The 23,322-nt window shown below is 40.2% G+C and overlaps 1 protein-coding gene across 1 annotated transcript in view; it reads left to right on the forward strand.

Annotated features, from left to right (window-relative positions):
* Positions 1-23,322, forward strand: part of PKHD1 (polycystic kidney and hepatic disease 1 (autosomal recessive)) — a 438,226-nt gene that overhangs the window by 118,231 nt on the left and 296,673 nt on the right. The window contains exon 36 of the mRNA XM_014532447.1: positions 18,921-19,077. Within this exon, the coding sequence (XP_014387933.1) occupies positions 18,921-19,077 (157 nt within the window). The remainder of the gene's footprint in view (positions 1-18,920; positions 19,078-23,322) is intronic.

Genomic DNA, 23,322 nt, shown 5'->3' on the forward strand with positions numbered 1-23,322 from the left:
TTCAATAAACACACTGTAAGGCACTAGCAAAATATTTCCAGTTGCCTTCCTGGGTGGTGCAGTGCTGGAAGCTGTTAGCTCGTGCTCAGTTAAACTTCTCAAGTCAAAGCTCATTAATAGTGATTTTAGCCAAAGACAGCTTGTAAGGAGCTGTGCAAACTTAACTTCCTCAAATAAAATGAGAAGAAAGATGACCATTTAACATTGCTTTTCCTCCCCCTGCTTTCTTCACCTCCGCTTCGAGTTTGTTTTCGGTTTTATTGACAGTAGGTTTCAAGTTTATACTCAGCATTTCCCTTAATTTGCCTGGTCCTTTTATCCCCCTCTTGGGAAATAGGCCTATTACAAAGGTGTTGTGATGTTTCTTTGAGTTTTAGGAGGAGCGTTGTGTCTGTTTGAAGCGGGCCTGGAGGAGCCTGTGAAAGTGTGAAGGCAGAAGGTTCAGCTTTTGAGCGAGAGAAACACACTGTGATATGATTATGGGTTCAGATGCTGTTCCCAGCCTTGTCTGAATACAAATGTAAAAGGAAATTCTGTTTCCACAATAGAGATGTTTCACATTAAAATATTAATACAAGCAATCACTCCAATTATTCGTAGTCTGATCAGTTCTCACCATTGTGGTTACCTGGAAAATTCAATGAAAACACAGATTTTTTTTTTAACCTGGTCTGAATTTATTTGTGCAGTTGTGACTGTGGGTTGGCCTCTGTGTGAAATTCTATGACAAACTAATAATTGAACTACAAAATGCAAATTCAACATCAACTTGGCCTCCCCTTTGACTTGGGGTTTTGCTAGCAGCACACTTTACTGCTCTGCCCTCCTGAATCTTGCAAAGCCTTGCTGGGCACCAAGTAATCAATGCCCATGATTCCAGCATGTGTGCAAGAGGCTGAAAGAACCAGGGCAAATGCCTCTAGGTGTCCGGCTGTGGATATCTCAGAGTCTCTCTTACTGGGCTCTGTGGCCACCGTTTTCTTGGAGAATTTGAGCTTGGATTGCATGGAAATTTTTGTGTGACTTCAGTCATTGTAGAGGTGGAGTGTAGTGGTAAGAGTGTTTAGGGAGAGTGGGTGTTAGGGGATGGCATTGTAGCAGGGATTTCTTCTGAGAATTTATGGTCATTCCTCATGGGGGCAAGCATAAGTCCCAAGCAGAGGTTTATGAGCCCTGTGACTTTCTTCCACTTTTCATTGAAATAAGAAATTTTATACTCCCCTCCCCCCAATGGTTTGTTTAATTTTTAAAGAAGCTGACTGCTTTAGGCCAGTGTTGCTCTGCTAAACAAAGGACATTAATTGTGAACTGCCCACAATCTTGAAATTAAAAGGAACCTCATTACAGTCAGTTTGGGGTCACAGATAAAGGTTTTATGATATGGGATTATATTGAGTAGACTGCATTGTTCAGAGTGTTAAAAGTTGGCATGATTTCTTTTTAAAAGCCAGGTGATTATATGTTTCTGCAGGTGGAAACATAATCTGGGATTAGCTTTTTCTTCTCAACCTTCTCTTGCAAACAACCAGATTTTGCCCTTCTAAGAAAAGAAACCAGCATGTGTGACATTGTAAGCGTTGGCTTGTATGCTGGTCTCTTCTAGCCAGTGAGCTTCCTGAGAGTAAGAAATTATGCCACTTATCATTTTATCTTCTGGGCCTAGCACAGTACCTGACTCAATGAATGTTTACTGGTTGAATATAGTGAACTTCATTAATTGATACACTAACAATATTGTAGGTGGAATATTTAACTTAGGAGGAAAATCAATTTTATGGATTCTAACACATTAATCATCTGAAATAAATGGGAGCTGCGAATTACAAATAAATGCTATCCATTTCTTGAGGCGGGTGTGGAGTCACTCTGCTGGCAGACAGTGCCAGCAATTTGAGTTATGCCTTGATAAATATATTCTGCAATTTTTTTCAGAAACACTAAATAATTTTGATAAAGAAACTGTTAAAATTTCAGACCAGAGAGAGCTTTATGGTGCAACTGTAATCCACTGTGTGTTGACTGCCTGTTCCACATGGTTGGTCTAATTCATTAATTTGGTCTAATTAACTTGTAAATGCCCACCATGTGCCAGGTACTGTGCTAGTAACTTGTAACACACAGATGATTGACATGTAGTCCCTGCCCTTGTAGAACTCACAACCTAGCAGAGGAAACATCAATATAAATATGGATCACAAAAGCAGTAAGAGCAGAGTGCAGGGCAGGCACTGAGGAAAGGTAACTTCTCAAGGGCCTGAGAAAGTCATCACAGGGAGATTTAAAGTGGAGTTAGACCTTGAAAGATGACTGCATTGCCCAGGAGAGAAGGGGATATGCATAAGTATGGTCATGACATGTGTAGGAGACAGTGTGGCTTTTGGTATAGCTTGAGAATGGTGCCTGTCCTAGTGGAGGCATGGGGAGGGGTGGGAGATGAGATTGGGGAGACTGATTATGGGGTGGGGGTAAAGTCTAAATTTAAATATACTCATTTAAATATACTCATTTAAATTTGGACTTTACTCTCTAGGCATAGAGAATCAGCTCTCTTCTAAGTTCTAAACTGGTGTATTCTAAGTGTGTGTGTGTGTGTGTGTGTGTGTGTGTGTGTGGGCAGGCCAGGTGTGTGTGTGAGTGTCTCTGTGTGTCAGAGAGAGAGAGAGAGAGAGAGAGAGAGAGAGAGAGAGCTGAGGAAATTGGCTGTCAGGGGTGAAGGACAAGAGTGATGTAGGTAATTATATTTTTGGAGTTGGGTAACTCTGTAAGCTCGGTAGCTAGTGGTGTCATTAAGCAATATTTCAGGTATACTAGTATAGCTAAGTTTGTGAGAAGGGAGATAATGAATGCAGATATATATATATATACACACACACACACACACACACACACACACACACACACACACAGAATGCTCCATGTAACACACAAATGGAGATATCAGCTATTTAGAGTTTAGGAGAAAGTTCAGGGTTTGAGATATGTATTTAAGAGTTGTTACATGGTAGATGGTAATAGAAACCAAGGGAGGTGGTGACTACCCAGGGAGAATGTGCAGATGAGAAAGGATAAGGATGCTTGAGGACTGCCAGTGTTTGTGGCATGAAAGAGGATGCTGATCTCTGCTCATATATGTTCTAGATCCCTCACCTCCTACCTCAGAAGCACTTGATGTCTCCAGTGACCATCTGTCTTTTCTTCATTTTCTATCTCTCTTATTCAGTTAGCTCATTTCCTTCAGGATATAAACTGTTTAATCTTAAACAAAGCACTACAAACTTCTCCTAATCTTCCTTCGATTCTATGGCTCCTTTTACAGTGGTTTGAGTTTTCTCCTTCCCTTCACAGCTACACTTGTTGAAAGAGTAACACCAGTGGCTGTTTCCAGTTCCTCACCTCTGGTCCATCCTTCCCCTCAGCTTCTTGGCTTTGACAGCCCCTCAGGACTGAAATGCCCCTGGCCAAGATCCCTGTAACCTCCCACTTATTGAGAACTCCCTTTCAAGTCCTCATGGCCTGCTTTTGGATGTGTTCGTCTTGCTGGGCTCTAATAATCACTTAACTCCACTTCAGTCCAATGCAATTTCAAAATCTCAAACTTTTACTCAATTTTCAAAGACCTCCTAACCCCCAGATAGCTCAGAAACCTGTTGTGAGAATGGTTATTTCTGTCTTCTCTCCATCCCCTGTCCCACCTCCTCTAGGAGTTGGCCCAGGGGGAGGGAAGGTTAGGGTAAAAGCACACATCATATGTGGCAGGTAAAGGAACAAGGCGACAAGTGCCCTCCTGGGCTCGTCTGTGGGGTCATCAGAAATCCCCTGGCTGAGGTCCTTGGCCTGCAACACTCTCTGACCTGGCTGGTTCATTGCTTATTTGGTGTGGGGGGCTTTGCTCTCCCTGATAGCCCAGTCTGCTTCTTGGGAAAAATTTCTTTATATCACCCCACGTTTGTTCCCTTTGAGGGGACACACAGTCACCTTGGCTTTTCTAGCAGTGACACCAGCCTGCTTCCAAACTGTGTACTCTTTCCCTCTGGTGCTGGGCAGGGACAGCTCCAGACACAGTCTCTTGCCTTTAGACCTCCAAGGTGCGAATCAAGTGCTGGTGCCTTTTCCATTAAGCTCTCCCATTCATTCTCTTTAATCTCCTCTCATTTGGCTTAGGTGAGGTGAGAATGGAGACTGAAAATATCACAAGTTACCAAACATTGCGAAGTTGTGTGGGATAAGTATTTTAGCAATATATGCAAACCCCAGTGGAGGCAGAAAAGGAAGGAGAGGGGACAGCTAGCTCTGCCTTAGGTTGAGGGGACACTAGTTAAAGCTTCCAGAGAAAGAGAGATGACGTGGCTTTTGAAGACTGAGCATGTTTTTGTCTGGTAGAATGGGTTTGAAAGATCTTCTAGAATAGACGAAGGTACTTGATAACTTCCACGAATGAAAGCATGGAGATGTGAAACAGCAGAGCATGTGTGGGGAAGGATGGATGATTTGTGTCTGGTATCACATGAGGAAGAGGCGAGTAGAGTGGAGAGGTGGACAGAAACTTGGGAATAGAGAGCTGTATATGCAGAGAGTTGCCTTCATTGTTGGTTTTTCTTCCTTTTTCTGGTAGTAGGAACTTGAAAAACCCATTTAACCTCTTTGGGCTCCAATATTCTTAGCTGAAAAATGAGGAGACTGGATGCTCTAAAATCCTTTAATTCCAAATGAGGCCCCAGAGAAGTATTGAACCAATTGGGTAAGTTTAATTTTTAATCTGCTGGTTTAGTTCAGAGAATTAGGAGCCCAAGAAGGTTAATCATTTAAGTAAAAACAAAGAAACATCTTTTGTTTTCTAGTTTTTTAATTGTGGTAAAATATGCCTAATATAAAATTTACCATTTTAACTATATTTAATTATACAGTTCAGTGGCATTAAATACATTCACATTGTGCAACCGTGGCCACTGTCTAATCTTTAGAACATTTTCACCTTCTCAAACTGAAACTTTATACCCATCTATATATATAAAAGACTAAGCCAGGGGTCCTCAAACTATGGCCCGCGGGCCACATGCAAATACAAATATTGTATTTGTTCCCGTTTTGTTTGTTTACTTCAAAATAAGGTATGCAGTGTGCATAGGAATTTGTTCATAGTTTTTTTTTAAACTATAGTCCGGCCCTCCAACGGTCTGAGGGACAGTGAACTGGCCCCCTGTTTAAAAAGTTTGAGGACCCCTGGATTAAGCGACTGTTAGGACCGGACGACCGGACAACCGGCTGGTAGCTATGATGTGCACTGACCACGAGGGGGCAGACGGTCAATGCAGGAGCTGCCCCCTGGTGTTCAGTGCACTCCCACAGCCAACCTCCCATGCCAGCCAACCTCTCCCAGTCCCTCCACCTGGCCGGCTGGCCCTGATCAGCCCCAATTACAGGCTAGGCCGTGGGATCTCACCTGTGCACGAATTCGTGCACTGGGCCTTGAGTTAAGTAATAACTCTCCATTCTCCTGCCCCCAGCCCCTGGCAACCACCATTCTACTTTCTGTTTCTATGAATTTGACTACATAAGTACCTCATCTAAGTGGAATCATACAATATTTGTCTTTTTGTTACTGACTTAATATCTCTTAGCACAATGTCTTTGGGGTTCATCCATGTTGTAGCAGATATCAGAATTTCCTTCCCTTTTAAGGCTGAACAATATTTCATTGCATGTACCACACTTTGTCCATTCATCTGTGATGGATGCTTGATCTGCTAATGCTGCTATGAACATGGGTTTACAAACATCTGTTCAAGTCCTTGCTTTCAAATTTTTTTGGATATATACACAGAAGTGGAATAGTTGGATCAGATGGTAATTGTATTTAATTTTGTGAGGAGCTGCTGTACCATTTCCAAAGCGGCTGCACCATTTCACATTCCTACCGGAAACGCACAAAGGGTTCCAATCCAATTTCTCCACATTCTCACCAACACTTGTTTTTTGTTTTGTTTGTTTATTTGTTTGTTTAAATAATAGTCATCTTAATACATGTGAAGTACTCTCTCAGTGTGATTTTTATTTTCCTAATAATTAATGATGTTGAATATCTTTTCATACTCCCGTTAGCCATTTGTATACCTTTTTACACTTCCCAATTAGTTGAGTATAGTGGGAAAGAGGAGGGAGCAAAAAAAAAAATGTGTCTGCTTCATGTGATTGATAGACAATCTCTCTCAATTTTCTAAAAAAAACCCGAAAATTTCTGAGGCAAGGGGCACTTCATCTGGAGAAGGGGATGTCAGAAAGATGCCAAGTAGTAAGAAATGGGGATGATAGAAAGCTGTGCCATAAGCTTGGAAGCTTTTTCATGGGATCTACTGATGTGGTTCATACCTACTAGAATGCATGCTGAATAATCTTGTAGCAGTGACTTAAATTCACACTTTTGAAATGAGATATTGGAACAGATATCTAAGTTTCATTAACCCCTAATTAATAGAGGGCTATGTTGGGAATTATACTTCTTCCCATTGGGAAAAATGGGAAAGTTTCTCTTTTTTTTTTTAAGGCAAAACAGAGCTATATGAATAATTAATTTTCAGCAAGTTGAGAAACTGATTTCTAGAAAAGGAATAATCCCCTAACATTTGGAGAATTCTGTAAAAAGGCATTTTGCTTGTGTTCTGAGAGGTGTTTTGTCCTCTGATAAATCTCCAATATTGATCATTGAATTAATCCATCCTTGTGTCCCTCCATAGTTATTATTGCTGCTTTAAGGCTTGTTACATAGAAGTCTTTCTGGCTTTTAAATTTCTAAACTTGGGTGATAACCATGTCTTTGGATTGTTTAGTATTCACCATGGGTTCTGAGTTTTCTGCCTTTAAAGACATATAATAAGGACAGTTTTTCAAGTGTTTGTATAAACGAAGTGTATATGTAATATACATGTGTTTATACATTATATGCATTTTATACAATGAATTCCAGGTGACGGCAAAGTAGATGATTAAAGTATGTTTTGATATCTGGAAATTATATTGAGCTTTATGAATTTTTGGAAGGGCTTTGGAAAATTTTTGCTTTATGGGGTTTTCTGTGAAGAAGAGTTTACTAGAAAGGAAAATGTATATTTTCCATAATTCTTATTTATCACAAGCAATAAATTAGATATATACATTTTTTAAAACAGCTTAAAGCATACTGCTTTGATATACTAAATAAATGGCAGTTTATTTTTGGATTTTTTAAAAATCATGGGGATATTTAAATTACATAACCACCTGCTTGTCACTCCTACCCATACTAATAACTGGCATATGAAAATTTGGAAAAACAAAACACATATTTTCCATCATGTCAAAATGGCATGTGGTTTTGATCCTGAGAATGGAGGGTTTCCATCAGACTGCCCTATCTGAAATCTCTGGGTCTATTTCCTCCCTTGCCTGGACTGCTGTTACTGGTAGTTGGTGTTATTCAATTATCTCTACATTTTAACCTTGGTGTTTACCTCTAATGTCACTCAAGTCAGTAGATGATTCATTGCATCTGGAACCTATAAACAGGTTTTGGCAGAAAAAGGACAATGTGTGGCAGCTGCATTTGGAGTAAAGGGGACAATGCATTTGAAACTGGGCTCTAAGAGCTTAGAAATTCAATTAAGCATTCATGGTCCAGGGCTAGGTACCACAATGCCTGGCCCCTGGTGAGCACCCAGTGAGTGTTCACGAAGATGATGGTGATGATTTTAATCAACACGGCCTGTATTTACAAGAAAGGCATCTGCACTGCAGTGGACAGGCAAGTTCCCCAAATTATAGATTTTTGAGATTTCCTCTCAGTTCTGAAACACATCATTTAAGCTTTCTGGGTTTCCTCATTCCTCATGTAGGACTGACGATTTGTGATGTTAGCCTTACAACAAATAACATTGTGTATCATCAAATACCAGACAATACACGTATGAATGCTTCCTGGTAAGACATGATGCTACTTAGATATTGGGAGTTCTAAAAATATAAATTAACATTTTCTTTGTCTTCCTAAAAAGAACATCAATCTTTACTCTGAAGCTTAAAACATGAGGGAAGGGTTATTTAGTCAAGGCCAGTGAAGGTACCTGGTACAAGATGGGTTTCTCTGGTTTCTGAGCTTGGTTTTCCTTTGCAGAGCATTGAAGCTTTGCCCTTTTGTTGTGTGAGGGAATAAAAAAGTTAGCTCTTCTTTTTCTCCTCCGGAAGCAATGCAAGCAAAACCAATTATATTTAAATAACCATTCTCAGAAGTGGAGTCAGAATCTGGGCTTTAAAAGTTTCTATCTCCCAGAGGACAGACACATGTGGTGGCTGTGCTCAGGATCAGGAAGGCTATGTATGTCTTCAGCCTAAATAGAGAGAGGTTGTGAAGCCATAGCAGTCCTGTTGCATTTGCTGTTTATCTTTAATAGTCTTAGCACTTCCTGAGCAAATTAAAGGTCTATATCAGGTCTTTACACTTCTTGGCATCATAAATTTAAAAATTCTATGTTGCATGTCCTGCTGTGGTCAGGATCAGGAAGGCTGTGTATGTCTTCAGCCTAGAGAGAGGTTGTGAAGACATAGCAGTCCTGTCGCATTTGCTGTTTGTCTTTAATAGTCTTAGCACTTCCTGGAGCAAATTAAGGTCTATATCAGGTCTTTACACTTCTTGGCATCATAAATTTAAAAATTCTATGTTGCATGTCCTGTGGGTGGAGATTCACTTATGTAGTGAGAGAAGCCCCCGGGCCTTCTGCCCAACACTAACTCCCCTTTTCAGCAGTAACTTCAATGAAGTAAGAAAAAGCAAACATGTTCGCTATGAAAATTACTTCCCAAAGAAGGCCATTATGGTGTCATCTTTATTTTCTATTGCTGCATAACAAGTAACCACAATCTTAGTGACTTAAAACAACTCCTTTTCATTAGCTCACAGTTTCTATAGGTCGAATGTCAGGGCATAAAGTAGCTGGGTTCTTTGGTCAGGGTCTCATATGACTGACACCGTGATAGATACATTTTCACCTGGAGTTCAGGGTCTTCCTTAAAGCTCACTTAGATTGTTGACAGACATCAGTTCCTTTCAGCTCTAGAACTGAGTTCCTCATTTTCTAGTTGGCTGGGACCATTTTCAGCTCTTAGAGGCTGCTCTTGGATCCTAGCCTTATGGTGGTTCACTTAATCTGGCAGTTGGCTCCTTTGAAGGCCAGTGGAGTATCTCTTCTTTAAAGGGCTCATCTGAATAGGTGAACTCTTCTTTTCTCCTCCGGAAGCAATGCAAGCAAAACCAATTATATTTAAATAACCATTCTCAGAAGTGGAGTCAGAATGTGGGCTTTAAAAGTTTCTATCTCCCAGAGGACACATGTGGTGGCTGTGGTCAGGATCAGGAAGGCTGTGTATGTCTTCAGCCTAGAGAGAGGTTGTGAAGACATAGCAGTCCTGTCGCATTTGCTGTTTGTCTTTAATAGTCTTAGCACTTCCTGAGCAAATTAAAGGTCTATATCAGGTCTTTACACTTCTTGGCATCATAAATTTAAAAATTCTATGTTGCATGTCCTATGGGTGGAGATTCACTTATGTAGTGAGAGAAGCCCCCCGGCCTTCTGCCCAACACTAACTCCCCTTTTCATCAGTAACTTCAATGAAGGAAGAAAAAGCAAACATGTTCGCTATGAAAATTACTTCCCAAAGAAGGCCATTATGGTGTCATCTTTATTTTCTATTGCTGCATAACAAGTAACCACAATCTTAGTGACTTAAAACAACTCCTATTCATTAGCTCACAGTTTCTGTAGATCAAGTGTCAGGGCATAAAGTAGCTGGGTTCTTTGGTCAGGGTCTCATATGACTGACACCGTGATAGATACATTTTCACCTGGAGTTCAGGGTCTTCCTTAAAGCTCACTTAGATTGTTGACAGACATCAGTTCCTTTCAGCTCTAGAACTGAGTTCCTCATTTTCTAGTTGGCTGGGACCATTTTCAGCTCTTAGAGGCTGCTCTTGGATCCTAGCCTTATGGTGGTTCACTTAATCTGGCAGTTGGCTCCTTTGAAGGCCAGTGGAGTATTGATAGATACATTTTCACCTGGAGTTCAAGGTCTTCCTTAAAGCTCACTTAGGTTGTTGGCAGATGTCAATTCCTTTCAGCTCTAGAACTGAGATCCTCATTTTCTCGTTGGCTGGGACCATTTTCAGCTCTTAGAGCAGGGGTGGGCAAACTTTTTGACTCGAGGGCCACAATGGGTTCTTAAACTGGACCGGAGGGCCGGAACAAAAGCATGGATGGAGTGTTTGTGTGAACTAATATAAATTCAAAGTAAACATCATTACATAAAAGGGTAGGTCTTTACACTTCTTGGCATCATAAATTTAAAAATTCTATGTTGCATGTCCTGTGGGTGGAGATTCACTTATGTAGTGAGAGAAGCCCCCGGGCCTTCTGCCCAACACTAACTCCCCTTTTCAGCAGTAACTTCAATGAAGTAAGAAAAAGCAAACATGTTCGCTATGAAAATTACTTCCCAAAGAAGGCCATTATGGTGTCATCTTTATTTTCTATTGCTGCATAACAAGTAACCACAATCTTAGTGACTTAAAACAACTCCTATTCATTAGCTCACAGTTTCTGTAGATCAAGTGTCAGGGCATAAAGTAGCTGGGTTCTTTGGTCAGGGTCTCATATGACTGACACCGTGATAGATACATTTTCACCTGGAGTTCAGGGTCTTCCTTAAAGCTCACTTAGATTGTTGACAGACATCAGTTCCTTTCAGCTCTAGAACTGAGTTCCTCATTTTCTAGTTGGCTGGGACCATTTTCAGCTCTTAGAGGCTGCTCTTGGATCCTAGCCTTATGGTGGTTCACTTAATCTGGCAGTTGGCTCCTTTGAAGGCCAGTGGAGTATCTCTTCTTTAAAGGGCTCATCTGAATAGGTGAAGTCCATCATCCTTTTGGTTAACCCAAAGTCAATTGATTTCTGAACTTAATTACACCTGCGAAATTCCTTCACCATTGCTGCACTGTAATGTAACCGAATCATGGGAGTGATTCCCCATGGTGTTCCCTGGCTCTGCTCCTAATTAAGGGAAGGGGATTGTGTATGGCAGGTACTCCAAGGCCAGGAATCCTGGGGAGTATATCAGAATTATGCTTACATTTGGGGATTGGAGACACAGGCTTTATAAAGGTCAGGTTCTGCTGGCCTTGCCATGATCTGTCCATGTCTTCCCGGAGTCTACATATTTCCCTTATTCCTGGGCTTTCCTGGAGAACCAAGGAATGGACACACTCTTAATCACTTCTGTTCCTAGAGGCTTTAATTAGGCTTTTAGTTTTAGAGGTTGAGGTTTGTGGTGGCCTCTGGGGAGGTCACAAATGAGGGGATCTAAACTCTTGGTAGGATATCCATCTCTATGTTTAGTATTTCTCAAAGCTGGAGCATGTCTGCTGCCAATACAAAGACTGGGAGAAAAGCTGGCTTTGTCTGTTTTGGATCCAAATGTAAGAAATTGGTGTGGAGTCACTTCACACCCAGTAAAGTGTCTAGGCAGCTCCTTGCCTGTGTGAGCCGTGGGCATGATTCCTCCAAAGAGGCAGGAAAGGAGTAAGGGAACCACTAAGGGGAACCCAGTTTGTTTGTGTTCATCAGAAACCGGCCCACTTTTCTAATTGATTGTTCACTACAAAGTACCTCGATGCTTCTTTAGCCTGGGAGCTAAATGTAATCGAGTTTTGTTGGCTTTTGTAAAATAATTTTTTTTTTTGCCCTTGAGGAGATCATTATTTCTATTGTATGAAGATGGTGGCCCCAACATTAAAAGTAATTAGAGCAGATGGCAGTGCATACTTCTACTGTAAAATACACGGATGCTTATAAACTGGTTTTCATTCTCTGGGCTTCTTCCTTTTCTCTGTGCAACCACATATTAGAGAAGGAGGGGGAAAAAAGGTTCCCCTGGTGTATGAAACTGAGGAGCTGTCAAAGGTTCATAGCAGGGAGAGTGCGCTCCCGTGTATTCAATCACTAAAATTAAGTGTTTTCGAAGGCGGTGCAGTCACGGGTCCATTGCATGGGGAAATAACACGCTGTAGTCCATCACTTAAAATGTTAACCTTGTCTCTTACTAGTGACTGGGAACAGAAACACATGCTCTGTGCTCGCTGGTTAAATGGCAGTCTGTCAGCTCTGTGGAAAAGGCTAGCGTGTATCTGTCAATCTCCTGATTTGGCTCTGTGTGCGTACGTGTGTGCGCACCTGTGTGTGGCATGCACACACACATACACATTTCCAATCATCTTTATGTAGCCTTCGAAGACCTGCTTTATTGCTTACTGGAAAATGAGAAGAATTGAACCAGTTTCTAGTATTTCAATGGATATCCTTTCCTAAGTTGTTTTTGCTTGCCAGTCCTCAAGCTCTTAGGTAGCTGCATTATAATGATCAATTTTTTCATTATAGAAAGTTTCATTTTGAACATATTTCAGTGTTGATGGAGTATAGATGTAGCGTGCTGGGCAAATTATAGATAATCAGACAATATCATTTCTTACTGATAGTATGAATTGACACATATCAGGAGCCAGCAGACTTTTTCTCTAAAGATCCAGATAGTAAATATTTTAGGTTTTGTAGGCAATACAGTCTCTGTCACAAACTGAAAGCAGTTATAAACCATAAGTAAATGAATGGTTGAAGCCATGTTCCAATAAAACTTTAATCAAAACATTGGGTCGGTCAGGTTTAGGCTGCAGTTTGCTGACCCTGATATATACTACTGAACATTGTACATGATTCTTTTCTCCATGACCCGTGCAGAACATAAGGCCTTCATGTAGTGGAATAAAGTGAATGTCCCATTGCATCAGCAGGAAGACGATAGCGCTGTGCAGTATTATTTCCCTTCATGCCGGATGCCCTGTCTGTCTCCTTGCTGACCCTGCAGCACAGCAAGTGGGCTCCTTCCCCAGGCTCTTCCCCAGACAACCTTTGGCTCACATCCCAGTCCCTGCTCCAAACCTTTGCCAGAGGTGTAGTCCCTGATCATTCAGTATGAATAGCTCCTTTCAACCTTGCACTTGTCATCCACTTCACTCTGTTTTTTCCCCCAGGGCACATTGTTTGTTTTAGGTGTTGAACTGTTACCTCTCTAAAATATAAGCTCCATGCAGTCAGGGATTTATTTTGTTTTGTGCCTAGACCAATGCCTAGTAGGTAGTAGTTCCTCAATAAATATTCAGAGACCCATTTCTTGAATTCAGAGACCCATTTCTTCCTTAGTTCTAGGCAAGAGAAGAGTTTGTGGTTATTGAGATAATACCTGCTCGGTACAATAAAAAATTGTTAGCCATTATTATTAATTTTAAAAATTAAAAGCATTTAAAATTGAAAGTAGAGAAGGCAATATGTACGTTTTTCAGTTGTGAGTACTAGTGAGCTATCAGTAAAATGTCTAGCTGCCATTATTATTATTATTTTCTCCAACAGGTGAAATAATATTCAGGCTTATAATTCAGAAGAGACATTGTTTGAAGAGATTTAAAGCCCCAAATAGAGAAGATAAAGAAAGGCTCTGTAAATTTGTACTGTTTGTAGACTTTAATAGTCTCATGAAGCTGGAGCGCTACAATAGCTTCCATGTACCAAAGTCTGAACTAATATCAGTATTATTTGAGAAACCACAGAGCATAAGATGTGTATAGAATTGACGGCTAAGCTAGTGAATTGGGGACAAAGAGTAAATTTGAATTGGGCACAAGTCTCTTGCAAATGTTGACATTTCTTGGAGTAGTCAACCTGCTGGGCAATAGGGAAGGACTTTCTCATATTATCTCATAATCGTGAAGGGTTTATAAGCACCGAAAAAAGAAAGTGATCACTTAGAGCCCGCATGAGCTCAGTAGGAACAAATTATGCCAAAGTAATTGAATTTCCTTTTTGTTCCCTAAGGAGTTATTAGATTATAGGTCAGGGGCTCTATTTGTAATCTTGGATTTGTAGATGTTTGACTTTTCTACAATGAGCATATTTTTTTGTTTTGTTTTTTTTAATCAAGTGAAATAATCTCAGCCTGTGCTAATTTATCTGTAGTGTCCAGATTAAAAAAAGACCAGGTGATCAATACACTGGATTTCACCTGTAAGGCAGTCTCTACCAGGGTCAGCCGTCCAAACTTCTGAACTCCCATAGCACCTTGGTTTTGCCTTTAATTGTTGAATTAATCACACTTTATACTAATTATCTGGATATTTGTCTTTTTCTCAATAATACGAACACCTCAAGAACAAAGCTGAAATCACATGTATCTGAGAGAGAGAGAGAGAGAGAGAGAGAGAGAGAGAGAGAGATCTTTATATTAGTTTAGATATAACAGGTTTGGGATTTTAATTGGCAATTTAAACATCACCCAACATTATGATACAATTATTTAAATAACCAAGAGTATTATTTGGGAGATCAAATGTTATTTAATAATAAATGGTGTGACAACAGTCAACAGTTAACTATTTGGGGGAAAAAAGCAAAAGCTAAAAACAGAAATGGAAAACTTCCCACCAACATAAATTCTTAATTAGGTAAGGATTAACATGCAAACATAAAATCTACAAATCAAGAAATGATGTTTATAAATGAATGAAAAAAGGGTATATATGCATAAAATAATAGAGGATGCCACAGAAGAAAAGATAAATATGTTTGCTTTTTATAAAAATTAAAACATTTCTATGTAAAAGAGCACTGAAAAGGTTAAAAAACAAATTTCAGCTTCATATCAAGTTATTTTTTGTTATTAAAATTATATTTTAAATTATGGCATAGTAATTATGAGCCCAAGTAAGAGTTGACTATTCATTCACTCAAACATGCTTTTGGGGTAGCTGTTGCACACCAGGCATTGTTGTATGTACTGTGGATACCAGAGAAAACCAAGAAGCTCTCATGAAACTCTCATTCTACTGGGGGTTGACTAACTATAAATAAATAACTGTATACCATGTTTCAGCGCTGATAAGTGCTTTGGAGGAAACAGAGTAGGGTAAGGAGTGTAGAGAACGTTGGTTACAGGGACCTGTCTTTTCCTATTTCCAAGGCTTTCATGCTGAAGAAGACATTCTGGTGAGGTGTCAAAACACTTCTTCCTTGTCTTTGTCATCCGGGAGACCCTGTGACTAGAGAGATTGCCGCCATCTCCCTCCTCCACCACCCCAGCTTAACACATGCGCTCACAAAAAGGTCTTTGCTTTGCCTGGTTGTTGCAACTTGCTGATCAATGACTTCTTTCAAGATAACTCTGGTGGTGTTGCTAATACATTTAAGGTGACATGTGAGATTTGCAGACGCTGCACATTCCCTAAAGTTCAGAGAAGTGCTGACATGCTGTAAGAAGAAAACAAATTGCATAAGCTTCCTAGCCGAGGCAGGGAAGTGTTTGCTTGTGTTTTCTTGTCTGGTTTATTTGGGGCTGCATATACTGAGGTAAAGGTGAGGGCATGTTCTGGATAATTCTTAAATCTCTATTTCCACACCCACCTCCTTATGCCCATGGGGAAATGGTTTTCTTCACCTGCAGAATGGTAGTGAGTGATTCATTTATCTCAAAGAAGGGAACTAAAGCTAAAGGCTGAGCACCTTGAGAGCTAGCATGGAAAGAGCTTAAAGCATTTTCGGTGAAAGTGAAACCTACGTTGACCTATAAGCTGGGCTGATGACACAGAGCATGGCTTTCACATCATATTGATATCTGCTCAGAGGCTTTTAAATATATTGACAAGATATCTTTTATCAGTACTGTCACTCTTCTTTGCTTGGATCAAAGTGATAGTGATTGGAGGATAAAGATGTTGGAAAGTGAGCCATCCCCATTGTTTTCATGGGGCATTGCCCTGTGTAAGCAACGATACTCTCAGTGTGTCAACTCTGAAAATGTAGCAGAGATAAAATTCTTATGGCACAGCCCAAGCCGGTGTGGCTTAATTGGTTGAATGTCGCCGGTTTGGTTCTTGGTCAGGGCACAGGGCCAGGTTGTGTGCTCAATCCCCAGTAGGGGGCATGCAGGAGGCAGCTGATCCATGTTTCTATTTCACATCGATGTTTTTTTCTCTCTCTCAATAAAAATATATATTTAAAAATAATTCTTATGGCACATACTTGCATTCATGGATTCACTGACAACTTGCAGTAATGGAGATACATTGCTCTTCTACTTCCCCAGGTAGCTGTTAGATAGTTGCATGAATTTTCTAAGACTTTTTGTATTTAATCAATCATGTACTAAAGCATGAATCATCAATAAAAATGTATACATTTCAGGATACCTTTATTATTCTAAGGAGAAGTTTGGGCACAGGGAAGCTTGGGTCTTTTGAAACTTAATGCTTGATATTTGTATTCTTTTGGCATCTACCACACTGAATAGAGAAAGTTAAGGTGAAAAAAATTGGTAGAAGATTTCATAGGGAAACTGAATCTAAATCTTGGGCTTAATTTAGATACACTCATCATTTGGTTTAAATTTAAATAGAGTTTGAAAACAGAAAGGAATGTGGGCTAAATCCAACAAATCAGGAGATCTAGGAGATATAGCACGTTTAAATATTATAGGCCTTATCACCTGTTTGTCTATTTATTGTATCTGGAAAGTGCTTAGGCATATGTCGTATGTAATATCTATAAATGTGTACATGGAGTTAACAGGTAGATTATTCATTTAAGAAATTATATAATTGATTTTTATTGTGCACCTGACACTTCTTAGGTGATTAGGAATATAACATTGACCAAAACAAACAAAGCACCTGCTATTTATTTGAGTAAGCGCAATATATGATAATACATACAGAATTCTATGATACAATACCTGGATGAAAGTATTAGGGGAGAAGGAGTGATTAGAGGTATTATTTTAATAAGGAGACAGGGAAAGATGTGTTATTTGAGCAGAGACCTGAGTAAAGTAAGAGAGTGAGCCATGTAGATACTTTGTGGAAGAGTGTTCCAGAGAGGCCACCATGAGTGAAAAGCTTGCTCTGCATGATCCAGTCTGTTTCTACCCCAGTGGCCCTTGACACAGAAATTAAGCTCTTTGATCCTTGGCTTTCTCAATTGTAAAGAAGATGTAACAATATTCGACCTTTCTCTCTGCTGGGTTGGGGCTGAGTATAGCAATGTTTGAAGGTTGACAGGACAGCCCTAACCGGTTTGGCTCAGTGGATAGAGCGTCTGCCTGCGGACTGAAGGGTCCCAGGTTCGATTCCAGTCAAGGGCATGTACCTTGGTTGCGGGCACATCCCCAGTAGGGTCTGTGCAAGAGGCAGCTGATAGATGTTTCTATCTAATCTATGTTTCTAACTCTCTATCCCTCTCCCTTCCTCTCTGTAAAAAATCAATAAAATATATTTTTTTTTAAAAAAAAGGTTGACAGGACAAGCCAAGATGGTATAACACAAGGAAGGCAGCAAATGATACATACACATGTTTCAGAGTAAGAGAGAAAGTCTTTAAAATTCACTTAGAGCTGTGGCAGGCATCAGTGCTAATTCTAAGTCACAAAATGTTCTCAAACTAATGAATGGAAGATACCAAAGGAATGGTCTTCCTTTGACCCCCTAAGACTTTCTCTCTTACATTGGGATGACTCACTGATTTGTTTTCTCCTTTGCAGGTATAGAAAATGAAAAGATCCTGCTTTTCCTTATTTCAAAGCCTTACTGGGGATTGGGTTGAGCATAAAACTTGTGACTATTGAGCTGGGTATTAGTACACACTCCTGGAAAATCTACTGGTTCTCCTGGCAACACATTTTTCTATTTTTCTCTCTCAGAAACACTCCAGGGCACTATTTGCTGTGTAGGTGTAGTTATTGGTATTATAAACATGCCTCCCCTTCTTAATGATCTTCTCCCATCTGCCTTAAACACCTCATGAGAGGACCTTCTAGGCAGTTATTTTATAGGAACTCAGGCTTCACATTTGGTTGGAATCTGTGTGGGAAGAAGGACTGTGTGGAGAGAGGCATACACATGTTGTGTGTATTACCTTGAGGGGATCACCTTCTCCATTCTGATTTCATTATATTTATCATCATTATGGTTCCATAACTGCACAAGACATTTAGACATATTCTTGGCCTCTCGCATGAGCCAAATATTGCTTTCTGTGATTTTAACACCCTTCTTTTGAAAAAAAAAAAAAAACCATATGATTTCAGTGTGACCATAAATAGGAAAGCCCAAAGTTTTGAGAGGGAGCCTAAAGGCTGGATGGGGAGGGGGTGCCTCCTCCTCTGGGCTCTTCCATGTCTTGCTCCCTGCCCCTCACTCAAAGGTTCTGGGCTACCATCTGAGGTCGGTTGGCATTTCACCTGTGTCTGGGCTTTTTCAGCACTGATGCACCAAGCACTGAGGGAAAGGCAACAACACAGTAATACCAAAACAGGTAGAGTGTGGGAGGATGGATCTGAGCACTTAGAAAGAAGAATGTTCCTATAAAAAAGGCACTTGCAGTACAGCTAGTGAAAAATGATACCAATTACATAAAGCAAAATGCCACCCATCATGCAGAACATTTTAATTCTCTGTATTTCAGGCTATTTGCGACTTTTTTGTCCAAGACTCAATATGTTGTCTGTAAAAATAAAAAATAGAATCTACCCCATCTGTTAGGTAGAAGGGGGCTTATGCTAGCAAAAAAAGGTGAGGAAAACATTACAAGCCTGTCATTGGAGAATTCCAGCGACTGCCACAAAGGGGCTTTAAAGATAACTTTGCCCCTTTTTGATTTAGTTGTATGCAGAAGAGAGGGTGGCTAAGTTTATTGAGACTTTCAAAATTATATTTAAATTAAGTTTAGTGTAAGGAGTTTATATTTTGATTGCTCACTCATTCTATCCAGCTTTAAAACAAAACAGAACAACAAAACTCTGTTTTCCAGGGCAATGTTTCCTTTCATTTCTGTCGGAGGTGGTCAAGGGCTTACAGCTGGTTTCCTGAACGGGCGCCACAAGATGGCGACAACGTCACGGTGGAGAATGGCCAACTGCTCCTGCTAGACACCAACACAAGCATTCTCAACTTCCTGCACGTTAAAGGTCTGTAGAATTTGGAGATCGGTGATGACATCAGTATATATATATTTCTATCACTTTTATGGGAAAGGAGGGAGGGTAGTTTTTTTGGATAAATTCTAGTACTTGTTGACAATTTATTCTTGGACCAAATTGAGATTTTGCTATGGAAGGAAGAAGTGGTCATAGGGTTCAAAATGAAAGCTCTTTCTTTGGATTCTTGTAAGCATAGAGCTTGATTATTTTAATTTTTGAAATACAAGGAAGTTACCAGTTTTCTGAAAGAATATGCTTTCTTACTCAAGCACTTTGTAGTCATGCTTGTCCAGGGCAGCCCCCACAATGTAGCAAAATGCTCTGACATCGGTTAATGCTGCTGCCTTTGAAATTCCCTGCCAAAAAGGCGACGTTTTCCTGCTTTTACCCTGTTGTGGTTTTGACTTCCTGGTCCCATGGAAAGTCATATAAATAGGCTTCCGTATTGCAAAACCAGCCACTTAGCTCTAGGGTCTGGGAAGCTGGAAGAGACTAAGAATTCAAATTTCAATTCCTTCACCACATCACCAAGTGACTAATTCAGTCATTTAGCCTCTTTGTTTACTTATGTTAAATGAGAATAAAAAGTATTGCCCATTTCAATGGCTGATAATAACAAATGGTTATCAAAGTGACTTTGTTCATTGGTGAATAAAAATTGCTTGGGAAATGTGATTAGTAACAGATACCTATAAAACTCTTCACTAAAACACTATTTTTTACTAGAAATATACTTAACAGTTCCAGAAGGATTTCTTCTTGTTAAAGTAAGAGCAAGGCTACATGAGAAAAAAAAATAATATTTTGAAGAGATTAACTGATACCATTTTGATACTTGTCTCTTACAGATGGCATTTTATCATTCTACTAGAGGTCCGGTGCATGAATTTGTGCACGGGTGGGGTCCCTCGGCCTGGCCGGAAATCAGGGCCTATCGGGGCCTGCTGGCTGAGGGGGAGGAACTGAGGGAGGAACCACAGCCAGTGTGGGGGAGGGACCATGGGAGGTTGGCCGGCCATGGGAGGTTGGCTGTGGGAGCGCACTGAACACTAGGGGGCAGCTCCTGCATTGAGCGTCTGCCCCCTGGTGGTCAGTGCATGTCATAGTGACCAGTCGACTGGTCGCTTAGCCTTCTATATATATAGATACTCTGGAAGCTGTTTTTACTTTTCTGTATTAGCAAAGAGAAGTTTGCAGGCAAATCACTTAATTAGTACCCTTTAGGAAAAGTGGTATGTCAATTTAGACTCTTGCCTTTGTGGTGTGTGTGTATAACCAGTGGCCATGGGGAATGTTGACTTATTGACAGCCATCTATGGTCTGCAGACTAGCAATGATGAAGGAAAATTACAGACCTAAAGCTTCAACTCAGAGAGAAGATACTGGTTGGAGACCTTTAACCAGGACTCTCTTCAAAGGAGTCAAATCTGCTGGAGAATGAGATGCCCTTCAGGCACTTAAGTGTTCTTGCTTTATACCATTTGGAAGAAGTTTTCCCACTAAAAGTCCTCAGATTTAGCCTGAGTCTCTGGATGTCCCATTAGTTCCAGGTAAATGTTCAATCCAGGAATGGTGTTGATAGGGCCAAGAAATGAAGATGGAGAAGCTCCAGAGGGAGAATAGAGGGCAAAAGAAACGCAGGGACGTGCAGAATATACAGTTGGCTTCTCACTCTCAGAGTTTCAAGATCTGAGAAACCCAAATACTTGCCCCAACCTCTCACCCTCCAAGAATGATTTTCCTTAATATTCCTGGTTCAGGCCATATTTCACTCCCATATTATTTAGAATAAATGAGTCCAGTTTGGGAGGGCAGAACCTCATCCTATGCAGAGGGAAGGTCTGTTATCTGAAGTATCCTCTTTCTTTTAGGAAGTGGGACCATTGATAGGAATGTGAGGGTAAGTAGTAGACACCTGTTTCTGTACAGATAGGATACAAAAATTGTTGGCAGGGAGCAGGGTTGCCTAGAATGAAACTCTGAGTTTTTTATTATAGAGATATGGGTCATAACTTCTAGAAAGAATGAGAACAGAGAAAGGACACAGATCAGATTCAATTCAACAGATGACTTGTGAATGCTTGTTAAGTGGCCTGTGACATCTGTATGAGATACAGAAAACAATGAAGAATAATAGTTAATATTAGGAGTGTGTATTATCACTAAAGAAAAACTAATTAAGGAGAAAATAGAAAAGGGTAAAATTTCTAGTTATAAAATATGTGATGCAGGCAGTAACACAGAATATATTCCAGAGTAATGAGAGTGTCAGGGATGTAAGATTAGAGTTGGATGGTGGAGAGATGGTGAAGAGCATATCATTTGTGTCTGAGACCAGTTTTGATCATGTAAATATCAACATACACTTTCCCATCTCACCTATTGGAATTGTACTTGTCTAATGATTCAGGCCAGAACCCTTGGAGGTGTCCTAGACTTCCTTCTTCTCATATCCCTGAATCTTTAATATGTGTTGCATACATCAGTAGTTCAATTGGGACGAACTTAGTCCTAATCAACATAATTTTGAGCCAGGATAATTTCAAATGACCTCTTAATTGATTCCCATGTTTCTAGTTCTTTGTCTTCCTTGGTAGCAGAGCCCCAGTTTTTATTTGGGAAAGCAATGAACTTGCTCAAATGCTATCTATTCCTGGCCTTCTTTGTGGTTGAGAGTTGGCCAATGAGATGCAAGGGGAAGTGTGGTACAGGACATCTGGGAAGTTTCCTAGAATAGAACTGACACAATAGGAGGCATGTTCTATTTGTCCTTCTTCCTCTTCCATGCTTCCTGGAATGTTATTGTCATGGCTCCATTTTCAGCTGTCATCTCTAACTATGAGGTGACTTGTTAAGAATGGGGAAGTAGTCCTACCCAGTTTTTCTCTGTGGATAGAGCATCGGCCTGCAGACTGAAGTGTCCCAGGTTCAATTCAGGTCAACGGTACATATCTCAGTTGCAGGCTTGATTCCTCATGTGGTCTCACATTGATGTTACTCTCTCTCCGATTCTGCCCCTCTCTTCCACTCTCTCTAAAAAAATCAATGGAAAAATATCCTTGGGTGAGGATTAACAAAAAAACCCCACAACAAACAAACAAACAAACAAAAGAGAGTGGGGAAGTAGAAGAATGAAAAAACCCAGGTCCTGATGACTTTGGAGTTCCATAGTGTCATGGCAACTGGGACTGCTCGCCTTTGAAGTTACTTTTTGTGATAGAAAAACAAGCCTTCATGTGTTTAAGTCATTGGTATTTGACTTTTATGCTGTATGCTAAAATATCCCCCAATAGTTTATTTTCCATGTCCTTTAAAAATATGTCATAGCTTGTTACTTCTTTCCTCAACCCCACCCCATGGCTTCTCATCTCACTAGAGATAAAGTCTAAAGTCCTCACCATTATCAAACTCTGATCCTTTCATTGACCTTATCTTCCTCATTTACTCTGTTCCAGCTTTTCTGTGAATATACCAAGAACACACTTGCCTCAGGGCTTTTGCACATATTGGCCTATGCCTGGAATATCTTTCCTACAAATATTCATGTGGCTGGCTCACCCATTTAATTCATGAGAAAATGTCAGTTTACCAGAGAGGCCTTGTTTGGCCACCTTTTCTAAAATTAAAACGCCTTCCTATTATTCTCTATTCTTTAATTTTGCTTTACTTAACAGCACCTATCGCCACATGACATAGTATAAATTTGGTTGTTTAAAATCGGTTTCCTCTGCTAGAACAAGCCTAGAAAGGCAAAAGACTGCAACAACTTATTCATTACTGTCTCTTTAGTGTCTAGGACAGTGCCTGACACATAATGAGGACTCAAAGAATATGTGTTAATGGTTGAATAAATGGACAAATAAAGTGGTGCAAATCTTGGGTGAAATTTAAGAAGTATAATTTTTAAACTATTGCTCTCTTAAATATCACTTTTCCTAGCTAATTCACTTTCACTGTCCTTAGTTATTCTGGCTGATATATCTAATATATCTATCAGTAGGTACATCATATATATATATATACATATCTACACTAATAAAAGAGAAACATGGTAATTAGCGTACGACCGCTACCCTTTTCATTGGCTAATCAGTGAGTATATGCAAATTAACTGTCAGCCAAGATGGCGGCCGGCAGCCAGGCACTGAAGCGAGCAGGGAGGCTTGCTTGCTGCAGACTCCAACGTTCCCCGCCTCACTTGCCGGCCTCTCAGCTGCAACTCTAAGCAACTAT

The sequence above is a fragment of the Myotis brandtii genome, unplaced genomic scaffold (genome assembly GCF_000412655.1).
Source record: "Myotis brandtii unplaced genomic scaffold, ASM41265v1 scaffold893, whole genome shotgun sequence".
In the NCBI taxonomy this organism is placed as follows: Eukaryota; Metazoa; Chordata; class Mammalia; order Chiroptera; family Vespertilionidae; genus Myotis; species Myotis brandtii.